Source organism: Scyliorhinus torazame, chromosome 16 (genome assembly GCF_047496885.1).
Source record: "Scyliorhinus torazame isolate Kashiwa2021f chromosome 16, sScyTor2.1, whole genome shotgun sequence".
Lineage (NCBI taxonomy): Eukaryota > Metazoa > Chordata > Chondrichthyes > Carcharhiniformes > Scyliorhinidae > Scyliorhinus > Scyliorhinus torazame.
In genome coordinates this window covers 127991197-128017194 of record NC_092722.1, presented here as the reverse complement: position 1 = coordinate 128017194, position 25998 = coordinate 127991197, and the positions used below count along the sequence as shown (strand labels likewise).

Genomic DNA, 25998 nt, shown 5'->3' with positions numbered 1-25998 from the left:
GAAACTCCTCAAGGAAAGTGATTTGGGCTTTTCCAAATTCACTTCTGGGTAGGTTAATCACCAAACCTGCCACCTGAAGTCGATCGAATAACTTCATCAGATGTTGTAAATGTTCTTTCCATGTCTGGCTGAAAATTACCAGATCGTCGATGTATACCGCACAATTGGGTAATCCTGAAACAACTGTGTTAGTTACCCGTTGAAATGTGGCTGGGGCGTTTTTCATGCCAAATGGCATAACTTTGAATTGGTATATACCATCTGGAATCACAAAAGCTGAAATCTCCTTCGCCCTTTCGGATAAAGGTAACCTTTAAGAAAATCCAATTTGGAAATAAAAGCGGATTGTCCCACTTTCTCAATGCAATCCTCCAAACGTGGATAGGATAAGAGTCCGTTCTTGTAACTGCATTCACCTTTCTAGTCACCACACAACCGTTGGGTACCGTCTGGTTTAGGTACCATCACTATGGTTGAGCTCCATTGGCTGCAACCCACTTCAATTATGCCATTTTTAAGCATACTCTCAATCTCTTTGCTAACCTGTGCCAATTTTAAAGGATTAAGTCCATATGGATGTTGTTTGATAGGAACAGCATTTCCCACATCTACATCATGTATAGCCATTTTAGTACTTCCCAATTTATCTCTACAAACTTGCCCATGTGATATCAATAACTTTTTCAGGTCAGTTTGTTTTTCCTCTGGATGGTAACTTACCAATTTATCCCAATTTTTAAGAACATTCTCATTTTCCAATTTAATTTGAGGTATGTCAAATTCACAGTCATCTGGATATGGTTCGTCACTTTGAGTTAGAATCATTAAAACCTCCTTTTTATCTCCTTCCCTTTCAAAGTACCTTTTAAGCATATTCATATGACACACTCGGTGAGTCTTCCTTCTATCTGGTGTTTTTAACCACATAATTCACCTCACTTAATTTCCTTTCAATCGGATAAGGTCCACAAAAGCTAGCTTTTAAAGGCTCACCTACCACTGGTAACAACACTAAAACTTTATCTCCACTCGCAAAACTACGAACTTTGGATTTCTTGTCCGCTACCCGTTTCATCACATTTTGTGCAACGTTCAAATGTTGTCTCGCCAATTCACCTACTCTATTTAATCGTTCCTTAAAATTTGACATGTAATTCAATAATGTAATTTCCGATTTCTCACCCACCAATTTTTCCATAATCAATTTAAGTGGCCCTCTTACCTCATGACCAAAAACTAGTTCAAAAGGACTAAATTTGGTTGACTCATTAGGTGCATCCCTAATTGCAAACAGTACGAATGGAATTCCTTTATCCCAATGCTCTAGATAATCTTGACAATAAGCCCTCAACATTGTCTTTAATGTCTGATGCCACCTTTTGAATGCTCCCTGCGATTCTGGATGGTACGCAGTTGATTTAAATTGTTTTATTCCTAAGCTATCCATAACTCCTTTGAATAACTTTGAGGTAAAATTTGATCCTTGACCCAATTGTATTTCTGTGGGTAGTCCATATCTAGTAAAGAATTTCTGTGGGTAGTCCATATCTAGTAAAGAATTTAAGTAACTCCTCCACAATCTTTTTAGCTGTAATATTACGTACTGGAATGGCCTCTGGAAACCTAGTAGACACATCCATTATAGTCAAAAGATATTGATTCCCACTTTTTGTTTCAGGAAGTGGTCCTATGCAATCAATTAGGACCCTTGTAAAAGGTTTCTAAAATGCTGGAATGGGTATTAAGGGCGCTGGTTTTATCACTGCTTGAGGTTTCCATATCACTTGACATGTGTGACATGATTGACAAAATGTAACTACACCTTTATGTAGTCCAGGCCAATAAAAATATTTCTGGATTTTAGCTTGAGTTTTCCTTATCCCCAAATGACCTCCCACGGGTACCTCATGTGCAACTCGCAGCACCTCCTTTCTATACCCTACCGCCAACACTACTTGATGAATTTCTGCCCACTTTTCATGCGCCTGCAGATGTGCAGGTCTCCATTTTCTCATCAAGACGTCACTTTTACGGTAATAACACTCTGGTATCCACTCAGATTCCTCTTTCGTGTATGCTTTCTGATACATCCGTTTTATTTCTACATCTTTCTGTTGTAACTCCGCCAATTTTCCTGAACTAAAAATATCCGCCTCATCCTCCACCTGTTCTTGTTCTTTTTCAACCATCTGATCAAAAATCGTTTCTGATAATTGCACTTCAACTTCATCTTCACTCTTTGATTTCTCCTCTTGTCTTAACCTGTGACTTTGAGACCTTGTTACTACACAATCCAGACAAATTCCAGGATATTCGTCTGATTTTCCACTGGCTTATCAACCACAGTAGGCATCACTCCCACTTGCGATCCAGCTATATCATTACCCAAGCTAAACTGTATTCCTGGACAAGATAGTTTCTCGATTACTCCTACTACCACTTCACCACTCTTCACGGGACTTTCCAACCTTACCTTATATAATGGAACGCTACTCCTCTCACCCTGAATTCCACATATTACCACCTTTTCTGGCAACATTCTTCCCAAATTACATAATTCCTCATCTCTTACCATTAAAGATTGACTAGCTCCCGTATCTCTTAAAATTGTGACTTCTTTACCTGCTCCTCCTGATACACATGAGTAAACTTTACCCACACAAGTAAATTCTTTAAAGAGATCTGGCACCTTTTTATCAATCACCTTTTGATCAGGCTGTACAACTTTTGCACCTCCTTCGCTTCCCTTGGGCTTTCCTTTACCATTCTAACAAACCCCACTGTCTTATCCTGTTTTACCACATCAGCCTTCCCAGTGCTTTTCTTCAACCACCAACACTGTGACTTTCTAGTTTATTACAGTGAAAACATTTGAAACTTTTAATTTCTCTTCCACCCTCTTGGATTTCTTTTTTAATCTGAGGTACACTCTCTTTATTATCTCCCATCAGATCACCTTTATCTTTACCACTTAGTATTTCTCATGTCCCCAGTTTCTATCCCTCACCGGCTGAAACTGATGTTGGAAACCAAGCTTTGATTTATGAACTAATTCATAATCATCTGCCATTTCTGCTGCTAATCTCGCAGTTTTAACCCTCTGTTCTTTCACATGAGTTCTCACTACATCAGGAATTGAATTTTTAAACTCCTCCAAAAGTATAATTTCTCTGAGAGCTTCATACGTTTTGTCTATTTTCAAAGCCCTTATCCACCTATCAAAATTACTCTGTTTGAGCCTTTCAAACTCCATGTATGTTTGACAAAATTATTTCCTTAAATTTCTAAACCTTTGTCTGTAAGCTTCAGGCACTAGTTCATATGCACCCAAGATGGATTTTTTCACCTCCTCATACGTTTCAGATACCTCCTCCGGCAGTGATGCAAACACTTCACAAGCTCTACCTACCAGCTTTATTTGAATCAGTAACACCCACATGTCCTGTGGCAATTTCATTTGTTTAGCTACCTTCTCAAATGAAATGAAAAAAGCTTCTACCTCTTTCTCGTCAAACCTTGGCAATGCTTGGACATATTTAAATAGATCCCCACGACTTCTTCGACTATGACACACTGTCTCACTATCCTCATCAATCTCATCCAACTGTACGTTTCCCTTTACGTCTGTCAATTTTAACTGACTGTCATGTTTCATGGCCATTTTCCTAAGTTCAAACTCTCTCTCTTTATCTTTTTCCCTGATCTGTATCTTCCTTTCTATTTCTTTTCGTTCTGCTAGGGCTATTCTTTCTTTTTCTTTTTGTTCTGCCAGGGCTATTCTTTCTTTTTCTCTCATTGCATATTCAAGCAGCTTTAATTCTTTTTCATGTTCAAGTTGCTTAATCTGCAACTGGAGCTTTGCCAATTCTAATGAGTCAGAATGTATCTCAGGCAAATGTAAATGCTCAGCTACCGCGATAAGCACCCTATATTTTCACATTTTGCCAGGCAATGTTAGCTGCAATGATTTTGCCAAATCTAACAGTCTGCTTTTCGTCTCTGTCCGTAAGGTACTGCGTGTTACCGTGTCCACCCCCAAAAACTTCTGAGCCTCTGAAGAGCCATTGTCCACAACACACTCCCCACCGAAACTAAAATACCACACCTGAAAAGCAACCACACTATATGCTCACCCCTCACTGTCTTTAAGTTCACTAAGCCAATCCAATAGATAGGCTTTTATCCCGGACGAGCCCCCAATTGTTATGGGTCAGAGTTTAGAGAACCCCAAAGTGTAGCATGGAGTTCAACTGACCCATAACTTTTAATAGATTATTGTGTGGGGAGCACACGGCGCACTCTACAGGTGTGATACAGCATAAATGAACAAGTGTTTTTTTAAAACAAAACAATGTTTATTCTATTAACTCAAGTTAATCTTTTTGAAACAACCATTGAATACCTGAACATCCATTAATTCAAAGATAACCCCAAAAGACTACAACACTAAATAATCCTTCAAACTGTTCCTTTAAACATCCAAAAGACGGCAAAACCTTCAAAAATAGGAGCACATTAGGTTACATTCAATATATTTATAATCTTTGGATTTTCAGAAATCAACAGACCAGCTCGGTGTTTCTTCCTGCAGCTCACAGCAAAATGCACAGACATTCCCAGCTGCTCTCTCAAACTGAAACTCAAAAAGCAGACGTGAGCTCAGCTTCCCCACACTCTTGACATCACTTCAGTAACATGAGCAGTTCCATTTCTTAAAGGTACATTTCTTAAGCACCCATTTCTTAAAGGTACTCTCACATGATAATATCCACCTGTGTGATGAGGCTGGTTTTATCTTGTCTGATATTTCAGTGTTTCCATCAAACTATTTCCAACTCTTTGTTTGGCATCCTTTATAATAATCTTTATTACTGTCACAAGTAGGCTTACATTGCAATGAAGTTACTGTGGAAATCCCCTTAGTGACCACACTCCGGCACCACGTGTCAGTGTGGGTTTCCTCCGGGTGCTCCGGTTTCCTCCCACAGTCCAAAGATGTGCAGGTTAGGTGGATTGGCCATGCAAAATTACCCTTCGTTTTAGGTGGGGTTACTGGGTTACGGGGATATGATGGAGGTGTGGGCTTATGTAGGGTGCCCTTTCCAAGGGCTGGTGCAGACTTGATGGGCCGAATGGCCTCCTTTTGCACTGTAAATTCTATGGTTCTATTCACTGTTCAGGTTTGTAAATGTATAATCAGTGCCAATTAGCCTTGAGGAATGTACTCTAAGTTTGATTGCCATGTTGCTAAATTGCTGCTTTTCCATCACTGCCTATACCTTTTTTCAGCTCTTCCATTCCCTCTACCCTTCTCCTTTGTATGTACCAAATTCCCTGGATTAAAAGTTACTTCTGAAGGCCTAATGCGGTGCTGTAAGGCTCACCAAATTTTCTCTGCAACCACAGCCTTGAGATGTGGGATGATTTCTGCATTAAATTTACTATGAAAATGTAAGTTGCTGTTCATTGTGGCACAGAACCAATCATTATCTCACTAGACTCCCTCCTCCCTGTTGGCCCTAATTACCCCTGCTATAACACTTCTAGCTTTCAATTAGCCCAAACCCAACTCACTAATTTGATGGCTCCGCAAAACAATTAGAACCAGTCAGTAACTCCTCGATAATGGTTTAAACTCATTTCAACAGCAGAAAATAAAGCAAACAGACAAACTCTATAACACAGCAGGCACATTCCCACTGATTATAGCAAAGCTTTTGAAAATAAATCCACATTATTATCACAAACCATAATCCGGGTAACCAGAAGGTTGGTGGTTGTGCTTATATTCTTCCTTATAGAAGGGAAACGACTCTATAACTTTATTGAACTGAGTAGCATGTAACTGCTCTCAGTTCAAGTAGTAAACTGCAAACCTGAAAGTTAGGAATCAGAATCATAGAATGGTTTACAGAAAAGGAGGCCGTTTGGCCTGTTAGGTCTGTGTTAGGTCTAGGTTAGGTCCATGCTAGCCCTCTTCAAGAGGTCCCAGCACCCTGCCTTTTCGTGCAGCCCTGCAATTATTTTTTTTCTTAAATAATTATCCATTGTCTTTTGAAACCTACTTGAACCTGCCTCCACCTCACTCTCAGGCAGTGCATTCCAGATCCTAACCTCACACTACATAAAATAGGTGCTTTTTTCATGTCGCCCCTGGTTCATTGACTGATCACCTTAATTCAGTGTCCTCCGTTTTTTGACCCTTCTGCTAATGGGAACAGTTTATCCCTGTCTACTTTGTCCAGACTCCTCATGATTTTGAACATCTCTGATAAAATCTCCTCTCAAACTTTTCTTCTTCAAAAGAATTAGCCCCAGCTTCACTAATCTATCCTCAAAACTGAAGTCTTATCGTCCCCAGAAGGTGAAAGAAGCCTCTTGGTTTAACTTCTCAACTGAAAGCAAGCACCTCCAACAGTGACACACTCCACCATCTGGCATCTCTGGAAGTAGATGTCCTAAATGTCATGTATGAATCTTAGTCCAGGGTAGTATTTCAACATGCATTTGGTACCATCAAGTGTAGTATTTCAACGTGCATTTTATACCATCCTGTAAAAGTTCAAATTTGTTCTAATTTTCTGAAAACGCGATCCAGATCGTGTTTAAAACTGACACCAATACAGAAAACTGTGTTAACGTAATTATAAAAAGAATTGGATTGCCTACCGTATTGTGGGGTCTATCTTGGAGTAACCCTCGTACTGCGTAATCTTCTGCAGCGCATAAATGTCCAACTCTGGACTCCCACACACAAGAATTTCCACTTCTTCTGGGAGAAGCAACTGTGGAAGAATCAGCCTTTTATTTTCATTTGCTCTGCACATTTGGAACCCAAAATTAAATTTTGCTGCCACATCGCTGTCAAAGAAATCAACCATGTTTTACCATGAAATGTTAGAATCACAGAATCCCTGCAGTACAGAAGGAGGTCATTTAGCCCATCGAGTTCACATCAGCCCTCTGAAACAGCAGCCTACCTAGGCCCACAACCCACCCTATCCCTGTAACCCCACCTAACCTGCAGATCCATGGACACAAAGAGACAATTTTAGCATGGCCAATCCACCTAACCTACACATCCTTGGACTGTGGGAGTAAACCAGAACACCTGGAGGAAACCCACGCAGACATGGGGAGAAAGTTCAAACTTCACTCAGACAGTCATCCAAGGTCAGAATTGAACCCGGGCCTCTGGTGCTGTGAGAACCGGACCTGCCAGTGATAGATTACAGTGATGCTGCAAGGAAAATAATAGTATTGGTGGAGTGGCACATCCCTGTTGGATGCAAGTTTTGACAGAGAACGGTCTATCATGCAGCCCATTGCACAGTACTGTTATTTCCATACTGTCATGTAAGGGACAGATGATGCTTGTGAACTTAAGAAATGTAAAATTAATTTAATAGCTAGAAAAATTGAGTAGGTTGATAAACTATTGGACTGGAATTGTTGCAAGTGCGTTAACCTACACAGATTTTATAATACAATGGTAAGTAAATGGACACCGGCTTTTTATGTGTGACCTCGCTTATTTACTGAGAAACTGCTCATGGGTCATTGGTGGGATTGACCCACCAGAAATGGTTGTGGGTTGTAAGTGGCTGTGGGTTGTAAGCAGTCCTGAGAGTCCTCAACATCAAGTCCTATAAAGTCTCATGGTTTCAGGTCAAGCAAGTCCAAGGACACTTTCTGGCATTTGCCACTGAAGATGTCTAATGAATAATCTTCTTACACTGAATACCATTTGGAGGAAACACTGAAGGAAACAAGGGCAGAAAATGCAATCTTGTATCTTCAGTGTGCATTACCACAACTATCAATGACTGAATCTGCAATTTCTGAAAATTAATCCCGTGTCAGGTGGTAAGCTAACCAGCATTGGAAAATTTGATTGTGACCTCAGATTTTTGTTGATAATTTCATTGGTCGGAGGAACCACTGTATAGTACTTGTGAAGTAGAATGAGGATATCCATTTGTGCATTGTAGCATTACTGTGCAAAGAGAGCAAATAATTCCCCCAAATTGCCCCAAGTTGGCCGAGTTAGTTTTAATATATTTATTTTTCAGAATGTGAGTGGAAACTGCAGAGGTACTGTTCATAATTTTCCAGTCTTCCTTATAGGTCTGGAGAATTGCAAATGTTGCACCTTGTTCAAAAAAGGGTGTAAAAGGTAAGTTTAGTGACTACTGGTCAGTCAGTTCAACTTCAGACATGGAGAAACTACTCAAAACAAAATTAAAGGTCTCATGAATAAATGAAAACCAGCATGGATTGTTGAGGGAAAACAGTGTTTAACTGACTTGCTTAGGTTTTTGCATGTGGTCACATAGAGGGTCAACAAAGGTAATGCTGTTGATGTGGTGCACATGGATTTCCAAAAGGTATTTAATATAGTGCCACGCAACAGACCTGTGAGCAAAGTTATGAATTAAAAGGGACAGTAGCAACATGGAAATTGGCTGAGCGTCAGGAAACAGAATAGGGATTAAAGGATGTTTTTTGAGCTGGAGGAAGGTTTGCAGGGGCCAGTGTTGGGACCCTCATTTTTCCCAATATATTGATAACCTAGACCTTGGTGCACAGCGCACAATTTCAAATTTTCAGGGTTATACACAACTTGGAAGCATTGTGAACTGAGGGGAGGATGGTTCAGAACTTCAAAAGAATATATACAAGTGGCAGATGAAGTTCAATATGGGAAATGTGAAATGATTCATTTTGTTATGAAGTACATGGACATAAAATGAAGGATACAACACAATAAAGGGGGCAGGAGTAGAGGGACCTTTGTGCATACATCTTTAATGCCGGCAGTATAGATTGAGAGAGCAGTTAATAAAACATACAGTATCCTAGGCTTTATTAATAGGGGGAAAAGTGCAAGAGGAAAGAGGTTATGCTAAAATTGTGTAAGACTCTAATTTGGAAGGCGCACATGCAGCCTTAGCAAGAGTATTGCATTCAGTTTAGGGTGCTGGACTTTAGGAAAGATGTAAAGTCATTGGAAACGGGGCAGAAAAGATTCATGAGTATGGTTCCAGGGGTGAGGAACTTCAGTCGTGAAGACTGATTGGAAAAACTCAGACTATTTTTCTTGGAGAAAAGAAAGCCGAGAAGGTTTTAAAATCATAAAGGGTCTAGACAGACTACATAGGGGTAAATGTTCTCACTGATGGAAGGATTGAGAATGAGGGGAAATAGATTGGTAATAGAAGCAAAAAGTGACAGGAGGAAAAAGCTTGTCACACAGCGAGTGTTGAAGATCTAGAATGCACTATCTTAAAATGTGGTGGAGGCCGGTTCAATCGAGACATTCAAAAGGGAATTAGGCTGTTAGCTGAAAAAGAAGAATATGCAGGGCTACAAGGAGAAGGTGGGGGATGTTACCAGGTTAATTGACCAATGGGCTGAATTGTCTCCTTCTGTGCTGTAACAATTCTGAGAATTTGTGATGAAGGGGTCTCTTGTAATTTATTATTTATTATTCATCCTTAGCGGTCCATGAGATGTTAGTGGGCCTCCTTCTTGATCCTCCATCAGTGCCAAGGTATTCCCACAATGCTATCAAGTAGGTACACAGCAACAGGGAATGAACAGTCATGTATATCCAACTCAGGGTGGTGTGATTTGGAGGTGGTGATGGTGAAGGTCTCAAGGTCATGAGGTGCCGACAAAAATTCAAACAAGATCAGACTAATTTACAGAATATGTAGTTACAGATTATATTTTGTAAGATTATGATTCAGTTGCAAATAGAGCTTAGCAGCCAAACTGGAAGAGTTAAGATTGGAGTTAAATAACTAGGCTGATCAAGGATATGGCTAGGTCAACGGACACATTCTTTAAGGTCATTCAGGATAGTAAAGGAACTGGCACTGTGATAGTTTAATTAGAAGAAAAGGGGATGTCAAGGGTCTATTAATTTAAAAAAAAATTTTTTAGAGTACCCAATTCATTTTTTCTAATTAAGGGCAAATTTAGTGTGGCCAATCCATCTACCCTGCATATCTTTGGGTCGTGGGGCAAAACCCACGCAAATACGGGGAGAATGTGCAAACTTCACACGGACAGTGACTCAGGGCTGGGATCGAATCTGGGACCTTGGTGCCATGAGGCAGCAGTGCTAACCACTGCACCACCATGCTGCGCATTCAGGGGTCTATTAATGATAAACATGGGAGTTGCCTAGAAAATTCCAGAAGCTCATGGGTGCCATTTTGCATGACAAAAAGTTGTAAGGTCCGGGGTGTATTCTGTTCTTGTGCAAAGTTCAAGTAACGTCCTTACAGTAAACATGAGTAAATGGTTTATAATGGAACTTTAGTAAAATTGCTTGAATTGGGGAGGAGTATAATGAACTTTGGTAAATTAATATTTTAAAAATCTTTTATATTATTCCTTAAGAGACCTATGCAGGTTAGAATTACAGTAGCGGACACAGATTAATTTAGTAAGGTGAAGGAGAGAGATTTTTTAACTCAGGGAGATCAAAGTCAGATGACACAACTGAGCTAACTTAAGCAGCAGAGATATCAGGACAAATATAACCACTCGCAGCAATGGCAATCTCAAAAGGGAGTAATTATTATTCATTGCTACCTGGGAATTATAGAGTTCTAAATGCAGTTTAATGACTACTGAGATGTTTCTGTGAAGTGGAGAGCCACTTGCAAAGTTAATAATCACTTTCTATCCCAGTTTGATTACAATAATGTATTAGAAAATGTAACTATATGGCATTTAGGTAATGTATTGTGCAGCACAAGTATATAATACAGTGCAAAAGCCTGGAACTTTCTTGCACTGAATGTCTTTATACCAGTGCCAGTGCAGATCTTTTTGATGGGAACGCACACCTTCTCAGTTGTCCATTATCCCCACAAACCTGATGTTAGTAGACATACAGCTCCACCTTCCTCTTTGCTTCTGATCTTCAAAAGCCTCCTACAAACTTTGGCTGTGCTTTTGGAGGATCTCCTAGTTTCCTCCTCTGTTTGGATCACCAGTGCTCACGGAAGAGTGGCAGGTGATGGCTTGTCATCAGAAAGATGTGATAGCAGTTCAGGTCGATACGGAGTTACAGGATTTCTAAAGGATTTCAGCGGTAACCATTTTATTTTAGTCACACAAGTTTCATATTTTCAAATACAAATTAGTAATACTTGGGAGGTATTTCCACGGCCATCAAGGCCAAGGTTTTCTGCATGGAGGGATAAAGGTTATTTTCCGTTTTTGTTTTTTTTGCTGGGTATCATCAGTATTCAACACTGCTATCTTCAGAATAAAGTTCCTCTCTTTTCCGGCCTAACAACAGTCTTAGTGTCAACATCGAAATGTAACAAGGTGGGGAAATAGGTGCATTAAATCCAGCTGAGTCCATGTTAATAGTTGAAAGCAACACGTTATCGGTTTAAAATATACTAGTTGCAGTCGCAGTGGTAATCGTTATTCTGTTTTCCAATACTTTGCGGACATTCACAAAAGTAAAGGGCAGGAATGTCACACTGTACACGTGCATTTAATGTGGTGAACAACCAATATGGAATGTTACAGCCCCTCGCACCAATGGGATTTTCCTTTCCTGGAGGTTAATGGAGTTTTGAATTGCTCACCGTATTCTCACGGCCCTGCCGCAGCCGTGGCAGGGCTGTAAAACTCGGTCTAGTTTTGCTGTCACTTTTAGAGAAAAGGAAGAATGTAACAAGGGATGCAGATTTTATTTATTTTTTAATTCAGCAGAAGCAGGAGAAAGAAAACAAATCTGGCCTTTCCAAACCCCCCCTTCCCACACACCCATGGCAGGGCTGGTGAACCATTAAAATCTCTGTCATGTTATTCACCCTGGGGTAACACGGACTGCAACAGGATGCAGATGAACGGTAAAGCACATACCAAACGTAAGTGTTGGTTCAATACGATTTATTGGACTTCTGTAACAATGCACACAGCTGGCTGTGGGTTGACACCCAACTACTCTAAGTGTACTAACTCTAATTATCTAGACTAGGCTAGCTCTGATCCATGTGCAGAAGGTGCTGACTGATATATACACCCTGACTATCACTACAGTTGTCACCAGTGGAAAGAGGCAGAGTGCTGATGCCTCGTGTGTTTTATAGTTGGAAGCCCCCCTCTGGTGTTCTGTCTGGTGATTGGTTGTGTTCTTTCCTGTATGTTGATTGGCTGTACTGGGTGTCTGTCACTGCCTGTTTTTACCTCATGATGTGCATGAATGCATATTATGACATCCCCCCCCCCCCTTTTAAAAAAAAAATTGGCGGTTGCTTAGAGCATATACGACATATTTACAGATATAACTATTTACAGCAAATGGTGAGTGAAGGCATATGTACATCTAAGGTGTCTAGCGGCAGATACAGATCAATATGTACAAAGGAAATATTTATAAGTCCAATCTCTGGGGCTGGCGTCGACCGACTGAGAGGTGGAGGTGGGGATGACGGTGCCTTGACAGGCAGGATTGCAGCCTGATTGGTGGCCTCGTGGAGCGAGGTGTCCGGAAAAGGCATAACGACAGCTGGGAACGTGAGATCCGGTGGTGGGCAGGCAAGTTTGCGTAGTGCCCTTCTGTTGCGCCTGATAATGGATCCATCAGCCATGCGAACCGCAAATGACCTGGGAGCAGCCTGTCAAAGAACAACAGTTGGAGCTGACCAACCTCCATCAGGCAACTTGATGCGAACAGCATCTTCCGGAGAGAGCACAGGCAAATCAGTAGCATGAGCATCATATGTCAGCTTTTGCCGGTTTCTGAGTTGCTCCACCTTTTGCAGCACTGGGAGGTGATCCAGGTCAGGTAAATGAATGGCCGGAACAGTCGTCCGCAGGTCACGATTCATAAGGAGTTGTGCCGGAGACATAGCGGTGGACGGAAGGGTTGCCCTGTACGCTAGGAGCGCAAGAATCCACGTTGAGGATGGGGAGGCGTGTTGCTGAATTTGAGGAGGCCTTGTCATATGTGGTAATGATGCCCACACGATATGGCGACTCCAGGCAGTCGTCCTCTGGATCTGTGGTGTTACCAGGTTCCGAATCCAGCAGCTCTTGCTGCACATTTCAAACTCGTTTGCGTTGGAACTGGGATCGCTGGCCCACGATCGGAGGTGCGAACCTGCACAAGGCTGCATAATGGCCAGGCTCCCCACAATTTAAACATCGCCTGCCTCTTGCAGGGCATTGCCGCTTTAAGTGGGCGGTGCCACAGCTCGGGCACATCATGACATTGACGTCATAATGCACCGTGCGTCGTCGCACATGCGCAGTGTGGTCAGCCGCCGCTCGCACCTGCGCAGTGTGGTCTTCGGCCACTTCATTCTCTCGTCCGTGGTGCGCATGCGTGGGACCCCGGGAAAAGCGCACAAAATTGCGGCCTTCAGCGATGCTAAGGCGCCACATTCGGGCGATGTCCTGTACGCTCTCTGCCTCGTGGGAGGCAAGTTGGTCCTGTTCTGCCGATTTAAGGCAGGAGTAGCGACTTTTCGCCTGTTCATGCACTTTACACGTCTCGATGGCTACTGGCAGGGTCATGTATTTTAGGGGTGGACCAAAACACGATCTGATCCCTGCTGAGGGACTCAGCGGTGTCACCGTAGTTGCAGGATTGTGCTAATATGCGGAGATGAGTTAGAAAGGGTTGGAAAGACTCATCCTTACTCTGAAGGCGTTGCTAGAAGACATAGCGCTCAATGCTCTCGTTCGTTTCAACTTCACAGGGACTGTCGAATTTGGCTAACACAGTCTGGAACTTGGTCTTGTCCTCGCCGTCGGCAGAAGTGAGCGAATTGAAGATTTGGATGGCCCGGTCCCCCGCAGTCGATAGTAGCAGCGCGATTATTCTGGCATCAGACGCATCCTCGAGGCCCGAGGCCTCAATGTATAGACTGAATTTCTGCTTGAAGACCCGCCAGTTGGCGCTGAGATTTCCGGAGGTCTGGAGCTGTGGAGGGGCCTGGATCTTCTCCATGCCGCTGGAAGGCACTTGCTGGTCGTCACTGAATTATTCAATTACTTAGATGAAGTAGACTCCTGGTATCATGTTGTGTTATTCACCCTGGGGTAACACGGACTGCAACAGGATGCAGATGAACGGTAAAGCATACACCAAACGTAGGCGTTGATTCAATACGATTTATTGAACTTCTGTAACAATGCACACAGCTGGCTGTGGGTTGACACTCTACTACTCTAAGTGTACTAACTCTAACTTACTAGACCAGGCGAGCTCTGATCCACGTGTAGAAGGTGCTGACTGATATATACACCCTGACTATCACTACAGTTGTCACCAGTGGAAAGAGGCGGAGTGCTAATGCCTCGTGTGTTTTATAGTGGGAAACCCCCCTCTGGTGTTCTGTCTGGTGATTGGTTGTGTTCTTTCCTGTATGTTGATTGGCTAACCTGGGTGTCTGTCACTGCCTGCTTTTACCTCATGATGTGCATGGGTGCATATTAGGACAATCTCTGCTCACATCGGCGGGACTGGAGGATCCCACTGGCATTAAGGGCTGGATAATTCCGGCCATAGTTCCCAATTCATGACTTACAGCTTCCATTTGATTGGTTTTGAAGAAGGCTCCTTATCCCGTGCAATTGCACATGCGGGTGATGTGTAAAGTAGAACTTGCTGAAGCATTTAGTTCACATATATTGCCGTTAAAAGAATATAATTACATCAAAATTTAAAATTTACTGCAAAAATAACATTCACAGGAAATTATATCAGCCCATATTGCAGTAAAGTGTGATCTATAATCAAATTTCAGTGCAGCAATAAATGTTTGCCCAGAGATCAAGTAATAAGATCCAAGTCAGAAACAAGAAACATTTTGTGCTTCAACAGCATGACAATTCTTCACACAGTGGAACGTATTAAGATGCTTCACAATTATCCCGACTCTCTTGACATCACAAGAACGGAGTCAAATTAAAGGCCGAGTGGTTAAAGAAATCTTTGTACTTTTAACAATTGCCCGTTTGGAAAACACTTACCATTAAAGCATTGGAGGCACATACACTGTGAAACCCATAATAGAACGCTGCAAACTGCTTGTATATGGACTTGTTGAGAAGAAAGTCTACATAGAGCTGTACATACTCTGGAATGATGAAAACATTCATTGTTCAAAAAACATAGTTTATTTCTCCCTTTGCCCTTAACAGTCCAGCATCTGGTTAATCTGGTTTCTAATGGTATGACACATTCAAGAATTTTGCTATAATATCTCACATCAGTAGGTCTAGAATCCTATAACATTTTAAAAATAAAAATCAATTTGCAATTTAACTGCACAGCCCAACTCAGTGATAAAATCACCCTGTCTGCTCCAACCAACACCAGTGGCAACAGGATATTCATATTGAAAGAAATGGGTCAGAGGCCATGTGATAAGTGATGTTCCTATAATGGTTGTAGAAAGCAAAACAAATCATAGGGAAATGCTAAAGTGAGAAAAACTTGGTAAATCCTTTGAACTATTCAGTGTGCCTTTGCATGAACTAGCAATGTGAAGTGTGACTTTTGAACGAGAACGGTCACATGCTTGCCTTGTCTGTTCTGATTGGTTACAGGGATTTTGTCACCACCTGGCTTCAGGGTGTACGATTTAATAATTCCGAACTCTTCCTGAAATACCTGAAATAAGTACAGGATAAAAACCATGAATCAATAAAACTAAGAATGGATTACCAGTTTCCATTTGAGAACAGGGTTGACGGGCGATACGAACACCAAACATATTCATATAGACTTATTTGTTTTAATGCCGTAGGTAATTAATTAAAAAAAAAATTGCAGTGCCTCTATAACAATAGCAAAGAAATTTAATGCAGGCACATGAAATGCCAAAAATCTCTATACTTGTTACAGAAAATATCACATTTTTCTGTGACAAAATAATTCCCGTTGCAGAATGCTGCATTATTTTAGGATTAGATTGTTTCAACAAGATTACAAAATCATTTTTAAAACTAAATGGAACATCGTGACCGTGGGACTCAACTTCATACTGTGGTGTTCTTTGTGTTGCTTATTTCAGGATGGTTGGCGTAGTGGTCACGAAGACCACAAAATAACTTTAACTTAAACAAAGCTATAAACTTATTAACACTACTAACTTGGATTTGACACGTACTCCTTAAGAATCCACAGTTGATTAATAATCTAAACTACACTCATGTGCAGCTAATCTCCCTACTGGTTTAAACTATGATCTGCACTCACTCACACTATCTGCTCTTCTGATCCTCACTAGATAACTCCTGCATACACTGCCCCAGGCTTAGCATCACTGCCTTATATAGTTGTAACTGTAGCTCCCTCTAGTGGCTACTCTCGACACAACTAAAGCACTATGTAGTGTTTATGTAATGATAATACCACACATATCACTCAGCAGAAGTTTAGGGAATGATGGGCCGATGTGGTTGGGTGGGGGAGCTTTGTGCGCGAGGAAGTTGCCCCACCCTTGGCCGTGCCCCTTTAAAAATGATCCTAAATATTTATCCATTTCCCTTTTTAAAGCAAGTGGAGGATCCGCATTCACCACTATCTTTAGCAGAATATTCCATGTTATAACAATATTCATTTTCAAAAAATCTCCTCATCCTAGTTTTATGCACCCTAGATACTTCATCAGAAAATGCTCAATTTTGCACACTGTTTATTAAACTTCTTAAACCGTTTTCTTTCTAATGAAATGAGCAGCAGTTAAACTGCCACTACTTCCTCTCACCATCCTGTGTATATTTTGAATTACATAAATGAGCAAATGACTACCTTCCGGTGGCCTTGACATCTATCATTATGAAGTGCTTCGAGAGTTTGGTCATGAGACACATCAGCTCCCAGGATGCCTTAATCCACTGCGGATGCATACCGCCACAACCGGTCTTCCACAGACACTTGATCCACTTGACTTATCTTTCTCCCAAAGTCCAGCAATGTTTCCATCCCCATTGAATTGGTAGCATACTGCTGTAGAAAATGTTCCTCAACTCATTTTAGAAAGTCTTGAGGCACATCAGCTCCATACTTCTAGAATGCCTGGACCCACTGCAATTCGCATACCACCGCAACCGGTCCACAGCAGACGCCATCTCCCTGGCCCTACACTCATCCCTGGAGCACCTCGACAACAAGGACTCCATCATCAGACTCCTCTTCCTTGACTACAGCTCCCCCTTCAACACCATAATCCCAGCCAAGTTCATATCAAAGCTACAAAACCTAGGTCTTGGCTCCTCCCTCTGCAACTCTTCTTCCTGAACCATAGACCACATTCAGTAAGGATAAACAACAACATCTCCTCCACGATAGTCTCAATAGGGCAGCACGGTAGCACAAGTGGACAGCACTGTGGCTTCACAGCGCCAGGGTCCCAGGTACGATTCCCTGCTGGATCACTGTCTATGCGCAGTCTGCATGTTGTCCCAGTGTCTGCGTGGGTTTCCTCCGGGTGCTCCGGTTTCCTCCCACAGTCCAAAGACGTGCAGGTTAGGTGGATTGGCCATGATAAATTGCCCTTCGTGTCCAAACAAAAGGTAGATGGGGTTATTGGGTTACGGGGATAGGGTGGAAGCGAGGGCTTAAGTGGGTCCGTGCAGACTCGATGGGCCAAATGGCCTCTTTCTGCTCTGTATGTTCTATGTAATACCAGGGCTCTGCAAGGCTGCATACTTAGCCCCCTACTACATTCCCTATATACACATGACTGGGTGGCAATATTTGGCTCCAACTCCATCTACAAGTTTGCTGATGTCACGACTGTAGTGGGTCAGATGACAGGAGGGAGATAGAGAACCTAGTGACATGGTGTAATGACAACAAAATCCCTCAACGTCAGGAAAACTAAGGAGCTGGTCATTGACTTCAGGGCACAGTTTCATACATACCCCTGTCTGCATCAATGGTGCTGAGGTGAATGTGGTTGACAGTGACAAATTCCTAGGTGTGCACATTACCAACAATCTGTCCTGATCCACCCATGTCGACGCTACGACCAAGAAAGCACAACAGCGGCAATACTTCCTTAGGAAACTAAGGAAGTTCAGCGTATCGATATTGACTCTTACCAATGTTTACAGATGCACTATAGAAAACATCCTATCTGGCTGCATCACAGCCAGGTATGTCAACTGCTCGGCCCAAGACCGTACAAAACTACAGAGAGTTGTAAACACAGCCCAGTCCATCTCGCAAAACCGGCTTTCATCCATTGACTCTGTCTACACTGCTGCTGCCTTGGGAAAGCGGGCAGCATAATCAAAGACCCCTCCCACCAGAGTTATTCTCTCTTCCAACATTTTCCATCATGAAGAAGATACAAAAGTTTGAGAACACGCGCTAACAGGTTCAACAGCTTCTTCCCCGCTGTTACCAGACTCCTGAATGATCCATATGGTCTGAACTGATCTCTCCATGCATCTTCTCTTCTGAGTATGACTACACTCTGCATGCTTCACCCGATGCCTGTGTCTATGTATTTACATTGTGTATTTGTCTATGTCCTATGTTTTTCCATGTATGGAACGGTCTGTCTAGACTGTACGCAGAACAATACCTTTCACTGGACCTCGGTACACGTTACAATAACTCAAATCAATGAATCAAATACAACACAGCAAATCCAGTGCAAATACACAATTAATAAAAAATGTATTGGTACAGGCTTAGAACTGGTTAAAAAGCTCTGGCGATTCAGGTGTCATAGAATATTGTTTTTATTCATCATCGGGATTTCAATAATTGGTTATTCTCCAGATAATAAAAAAGGATGTTGGAAATTAAATAAAAATTAGAACTTACTTGAAATGTGGAACAGAACTCTTCCTCAGTATTGCCTTCATAATTTAGAAGTGCCGTAAGTCCATGAGCCAGTTCCTACAAAGTACATGTTTAAATGTTAATAATTTGTTTCACAAAGCTCACTCATTAATATAATCTACAATTGCACATTCTTCCCATGTCTGCATGTCACCCCCACAACCCAAAGACGTGCAGGGTAAGTGGATTGGCCATATATATATATATAATATATACATATTTAAAATATGTCTACAATTCTGTGATAACTTTACGTCAGATTGCCCTTTAGCCAGCACTACAATGGCTTTACTTAGGTGAGCAATGGAGCGGTTTCCTAATCATCAAAAGGAGGGCTTTTTTTCGAGGAGAAACTATGGTCTTCCTGGGCACTTTCCCAGTGGGAATTTCCTGCTCTAACCACATGAACGACCTAACCACATTCTTTGCACAATTTCAAATATCAGTTTTACCTAGTCGTTGAACATAAACGTCCTTAATAGGGCAGCATGGTGGCGCAGTGGGTTAGCCCTGCTGCCTCACGACACTGGGGTCCCAGGTTCGATCCCGGCTCTGGGTCACTGTCCGTGTGGAGTTTGCACATACTCCCCGTGTTTGCGTGCATTTTGCCCCCACAACCCAAAGATGTGCAGGGTAGGTGAATTGGCTATATATATATATATATATATATATATATAAATAATATGTCCACTATATATAGATATATATATATATATATATATAATATGTCTACAATTCTGTGATAACTTTACGTCAGATTGCCCTTTAGCCAGTACTACAATGGCACATTAAATTGCCCCTTAATTGGAAAAAAAAGGAATTGGGTACTCTAAATTTAAAAAAAAAAAATACTCTACACTTAATGCACCATTCCATCCTACAACCTAATGAGTACATTAATTTGTTTTTGTCGTAAATTCTCCCATCAGCTTTTTACCTCCATTGCAGCTGAAACTTCATTCAAGTTGTTCTGGCATTTTTCACATCAATACTTTGACACAACGATAGAAATCTGCACTGGGCGAAGAACAAGCCAGAGGAAGTCTTAGCTTTGTTTAGGTGCTATGTCTCAGGGGTTAGCACTTACCAGCACTGTTCCCAAATAGCCGTACTTCCATGAGCATAGACAGTAAGTGTTGGCCAGGGCTGTTCACAACTGTGTGCCTGACCTTGCCTAGTGTTCACAACCACTGCATATCAATGGGTAATGAAAATGTCTAGGTTACAAAACTTTTTTCTGCAAAAAGGAATGCTTTTAGGAATTCTGCAATGTGTTATTTTATCTGTGTCTTCATGCTTGTCACAACAGGTGTAACAGGCGATAAAGAAGGCTAACGGTATGTTGGTCTTCATTGAGAGAGGTTTCGCATATCGGAGCAAGGATGTGTTGTTGCAATTATACAGGGGCTTGGTGAGACCACACCTAGAATACTGTGTGCAGTTTTGGTCTCCTTTTTTGAGGAAGGATGTTCTTGTTCTCGAGGGAGTGCAGTGAAGGTTTACCAGACTAATTCCAGGGATGGCAGGACTGTCATATGAGGAGAGATTGACTAGGTTAGGATTGTTCTCGCTGAAGTTCAGAAGAATGAGGGGGGATCTCATAGAGACTGATAAAATTCTAACAGGACTAGACAGGGTAGATGCAGGGAAGATGTTCCCAATGATGGGTGTGGCCTGAACCAGGGGTCACAGTCTGAGGATTCAGAGTAAACCATTTCGGACAGAGATGAGAAGACATTTCTTCACCCAAAGAGTGGTGAGCCTGTGGAATTCATTACCACAGGAAGTAGTTGATGTTCATCAGCCATGATCGTGATGAATGGCAGAGCAGGCTCGAAGGGCCAAAAGGCCTCCTCCTGCTCCTTTCTTCTATGTACCTATGTATGTATCGAACAGAGAATGGTGCAAAGATGTTATTCAAAGTTATCTTTCAAATTCAACTTCCAAGATACTGACCAGCTATTGAATCTCTTAAATGTAACAGTATAAACAACATCTCCTTCCATTTGTGTAAATGAACATAACAACTGCTGCCTTCATTACTTCCAAATTACGTGACTTTGACACTGACTAAGGAAAAATGCCCTTCATATATTTTCCAGAGATCTCTCATGATTCCAAGCAGCTCAATGTAACAAACGATAGAGTTCAGTAACAATGGATTGCGTATCAGCTGTGTGATCTTTTGTATAAAAAAATAAGATTGTACAAGTGTGAATGAGTGACAGAAATAATCTTTAAAAGCTCTATCCCAATAAAGGAACTGTAGATCGTACAAAGACACCTACTGGCATAAGCTGACGCAGGTCGTAGAGTGTAAGCGATGCTACTCCAACCGTAGCATTCAGATCACCTGGAACAACAGGAGGACTCAGCAGCTTCTTGTAGCAGCAGGGTGGAAATCGAACATCAAGGGTGATACTATTATACACAGCCAAGCCCATCAGCTACACAACGGACGCATTAAGGCAAAAGTACAAGCGAGCCAGTGCCACCAAAAAAACGTTTTCTCCGAAAATATATCAAAATTTAAAATTCTCTAGTGTCATGAGAATGTCGCTTTAAGAAATGTTTGGCTGCACATGTTACTGCAGTGATGTCAGAGTGTGGGTGGAGCTGAGCTCTAGTTCTGCTTTTTAGTTTCACTTTGAGAAAAGCTTGGGTGTGTCTGTCATTTTGGTTTCGTTTTTCTGTGTGTTGCAGCTGAAGTCAGAAAAAGCAGCTGTACTGCTGAGCTCTCTGCCATGAAGGACTATCTCTTCATCATTTGGTGAATTCAGAATTATAAATGTTTTCAGTATTGAATGTGAACCCTGATGTGCTTCTGTTTAGAGGTTTGTTAAGTCTTCTGGGTGTTAAAAGGACAGCATACAGATTACTTAGTGTTGTATACTTTGGGGGGGTGTATTTGAATTAATGGTTGCTAAGATATTCACTGTTTGTTTTAAAAAGGTTAACTTGAGTTCATAGAATAAACATTGTTTGGTTTTAAAAAAATACTGGTCCATTTCTGCTGTACCATACCTGTAAAGTGAGCCATGTGCTCCCCATATCACAATCTATTAAAAGTTGTGGGTCAGGTGAACTCCATGATACACTTTGGGGTTCTCCATAACACTAGCAATAAATTACTACGATAAGAGAGAGACTCCACAATTTCAATTGTTCCCTTTTGTGCCCCCGGCTGAGGTGACGGTGCATTGCAGGAGCATAAACCTGCAGAGTGGCTGTTAATTACTAGCCCTAACAGTTTGAGGTAAGTTTAATTAGTTTTAACAGTGCAAAAGCTACAATCCTGGAAACTCACAGGGAGGTTGGCAACAAACTCTGACTTTTACACACCTAATGATGGAGCGGTGCAAATTGTCCAGTAATTCTGAATGATATATAACTCATGCCTTGTCTCTTTCGCCACACAAATTAAAAAATAACCATACACTAATAACAATGTGTACATTTAATTCACCATATATTGCCACTTAATTATAGGCCATTACATTGAAAGACTAGAATTTGAACATAACAACTCATCCTGCAATGCTGTAAATACAAACTTTTCTTTCCAAGTGCCAATTTGTTATTTTACTTCCTTGTTTGTACAAATCTAGATGGTTCACTTTGATTTCTGGCTTTGTGCTTGGGCCTTCAGCACCTTGATCACGATCTTCTGCTCAATAAGGAACGCACACTTAATTTTGTCATGTATTCCACACTTGACACACATGGATCTACCATAAACTCGGCTGTTCGTCCCCCCTGTGTGTGTTTGAATATGATTTCAAGGTTTTGAATGTGGGTATATTTAAGGAGAGGATCCTATTACAGAACATATGACCTTGGTAGTAATGAAAGGAATTTTAGGAGAATAATAGGGCAAATAGCCAGTAACTATATTCAGTAAGAGCAAAGCTTAAAATCAGTCCCCAGCCCACACAGGTTTATAAATACTGTATTCTGATACTACAGGATGTTTTATCGCTCTCCTCTTGTCATTCTCAGAGGCAATTTTGGCAAACTTGTGTGTGCGGTCGCTTTGTTTAGTATTGGGCACCTTTCTGCTGTGGCCTCAGGAATAGATTCAAATTATTCACCATATTTCAGTTGTGCTTGTAACTAACGTTCATGAGAGATTTCTCCCTTCTTCGTATCCTGTGCCCTATTCAATATACTTCCTTTCTACTGCTTATTACTGATCGCATAGTGCATTGCCATAAAGTTGCAAAGGATACAGCTCCAACTAATCGAAATTCAGAGTAGCTTTCACATTTAAAGCTACTGAACCAGTGAAACCGGGAATCCCATTGAAATGCAAACATTCCTGTTAAACAAAATGAATTGAAATTTATGACACTTTTTGAAAAGCATATGTAACCAACAATGGTCGCATTACAGACTCATGAATGAAAAGGCCACCTCAGGGCCAACACAGGAAAAATACCAAGGGATCTCACAAAGGGCTGAATATTATTGGTGGAGGGTGGCTCTTTCTCTTTCCAATGAATCAAGTGGGGGGCTCACCCTCCAGGACCCAATGTGGCTGCTGGGCCATAGTTGCTGTCACTGGCTATCCCCTGGAGGGGTGTCCCTCCAATATCATGGACAGGCAACTGAGGCATTTTATAAATAAAGTTAACTTTGCTACTCTGACTCTTGCTGCCTGCTTCCTCACACTGGCATCTTGGCTGGGTGGCTGCAGGGTCTCCCACTTACCCGCCAGCAGCGGAAGCAACCCCCCCCCCCCACCCCCCCCCCCCCCGCCCAAGCCCTCCCCCAACCACCCGCCTCGTCACTGATTGGCAAGCCGGCTCCCTGGCTTTCAATTGGCTAAATTTTTTTAAAATCGTGATGCCTGTGCCTAAAGTAAGCCAGGCAAGGCCAGGACATGGAACCGGACCCCAGTGACCTTTTTCAAATGGTTGGGAGCTGAGATCATGGTGCTAAATTGGCACAGAGACTAACACACTAAATTAAACGCCCATCTCACCCCCCTTCAATTTGGACCCTCGCCTGCTTTTTAAAATCCAACCCAATCTCTTTCATATATCAACATTGTATATTGCAAATAGTTAACCAGAGCAATTAGAGACAATTTGTGATGTCCCTTTGCACTTTTCCCGCACAAGTGCTAATTAAAAATTCAGCCATTTTTTGTATGAAATGATTAGTACTGCTTTATGGGTTGTAAGTGAAGAGTGATGGACAGATGTTACTGCAATATAGCATTACACTGGCAATAATTTAATAATATTCTCTATTAGTGTCACAAGTAGGCTTACATTAACACTGCAATAAATCACGGCGCCGAGGTCCCAGGTTCGATCCTGGCTCTGAGTCATTGTCCATGTGGAATTTGCACATTTTCCCCGTGTTTGCGTGGGTTTAGAACATAGAACATACAGTGCAGAAGGAGGCCATTCGGCCCATCGAGTCTGCACTGACCCACTTAAGCCCGCACTGCCACCCTATCCCCGTAACCCAATAACCCCATCTAACCTTTTTTGGTCACTAAGGGCAATTTATCATGGCCCAATCCACCTAACCTGCACGTCTTTGGACTGTGGGAGGAAACCGGAGCACCCGAAGGAACCCCACGCAGACATGGGGAGAATGTGCAGACTCCACACAGACAGTGACCCAGCGGGGAATTGAACCTGGGACCCTGGCGCTGTGAAGCCACAGTGCTATCCACTTGTGCTACCGTTTCACCCCCCACAATTCAAATGAGGTGCAGGTTAGGTGGATTGGCCACGCGAAACTACCCCTTAATTGGAAAAAATGAATTGGGTACTCTAAATTTATTTAAAAAAAACACTACAATGATGTTCATGTAATAATCCCCAAGTCACCGACGCCTGTTCGGGTACAGTGAGGGAGAATTCAGAATGCCCAATTCACCTAACAAGCATGTCTTTCAGGACTTGTGGGAAGAAACCGGTGCACCCGGAGGAAACCCACGCAGACATGGGGAGAACGTGCAGACTCTGCACAGGCAGTGACCAAAGCCGGGAATTGAAGCTGGGACCCTGGCACTGTGAAGCAACAGTGCTAACAGCGCAAGTGGAAAAATAATTTCACGTTCAAACACAAGAATGCCTAATTTCCAAACTTTTTTCCCCCCTGCATATCCAACAACCTATATGTACAAGAATCCTATTAAAAGATTGTATGGAACCATTTTCTGGCCCTTTTCAAGACGAACACTCCTAATGTTTAATGCTACCTGATCTCATATCTTTATGCCAGGATCATCCTGTTTACTTCAACAGTTTGTGTTTAAAGTTGTTCTTACGAATTGAATTGCAGTCCAGCTCAGATTCTGAAATGCTGCCACTCATCTGCTGTATCACACCATTATATTCAATCAGAAGTCAGCAAAACGACATTGGAGCTTTGTAGCACCGTCAATATGACGCGAGACAGGTTGAGGTAATGTCTATTGAAGGCTTTATTAAAGCAGAACTTTATCCCCAGCAACGTGGTTACAGAATGCAGCTGCTGAGGGAAATGGAGGGATAAACTGGGTTCTTATACCGGCATTTCTGGGTGGAGTCCAGTAGGTGGCAGATCCTGTGAGGACCTGGCATCCCTCCACCAATAGCCTGTCGACACGTGGTGTACCGTATTACCCCTAATACATACCACCACATTCACCCCTTGTTGAAAAAACCCCCGGCGGGATGGTGGTTCGCATGGTGGTAGGGGTTTACAGAGTCGGTACTGTGCCGTAACTTTGAACAAAACACAAAATTATCGAACATGATGCCATAACTATAACAAGACACAATAACTGAAAACGTTGAGAGTTAAAGTGATTCGATGAGCCGGATGGGCGCCCTGGTCGTCCTTTCCGATCGTCTCGGGCGTGGTGGTGATGGCGCTGGCTCGAGTCCCGTCGACTCTGGGAGCGTAGCGCTGTCCCCTGTGTCCTTACTCCTGGGCGGGTCTGGGAGGAGAACCGAACCCCCCGGGAAGGGGGTGGCTGCGGGATGAACCGGCGGGAGTGAGGAGGTGGTGATTGGCATTGGGGGGGTGTGGGTAGCTCCGGCGGGCGCCAGGTCTCGCAGGGAGACCGTGTCCTGTCGGCCATCAGGGTACTCCACATAGGCGTATTGCGGGTTGGCGTGAAGGAGATGCACCCGTTCCACCAACGG

At 42.3% G+C, this 25998-nt stretch overlaps 1 protein-coding gene across 3 annotated transcripts in view; it reads right to left on the bottom strand.

Moving 5' to 3' along the window:
• hectd2 (HECT domain containing 2) overlaps positions 1-25998 on the bottom strand; it is a 174889-nt gene that overhangs the window by 19247 nt on the left and 129644 nt on the right. For all 3 annotated transcript variants that reach the window (XM_072479036.1, XM_072479033.1, XM_072479032.1), the window contains 6 exons: positions 23077-23165; positions 21136-21294; positions 18830-18904; positions 15571-15658; positions 15016-15122; positions 6670-6785 (listed from right to left, as the gene is read on the bottom strand). In XM_072479036.1, coding sequence (XP_072335137.1) covers positions 6670-6785; positions 15016-15122; positions 15571-15658; positions 18830-18904; positions 21136-21294; positions 23077-23165 — 634 coding nt within the window. The remainder of the gene's footprint in view (positions 1-6669; positions 6786-15015; positions 15123-15570; positions 15659-18829; positions 18905-21135; positions 21295-23076; positions 23166-25998) is intronic.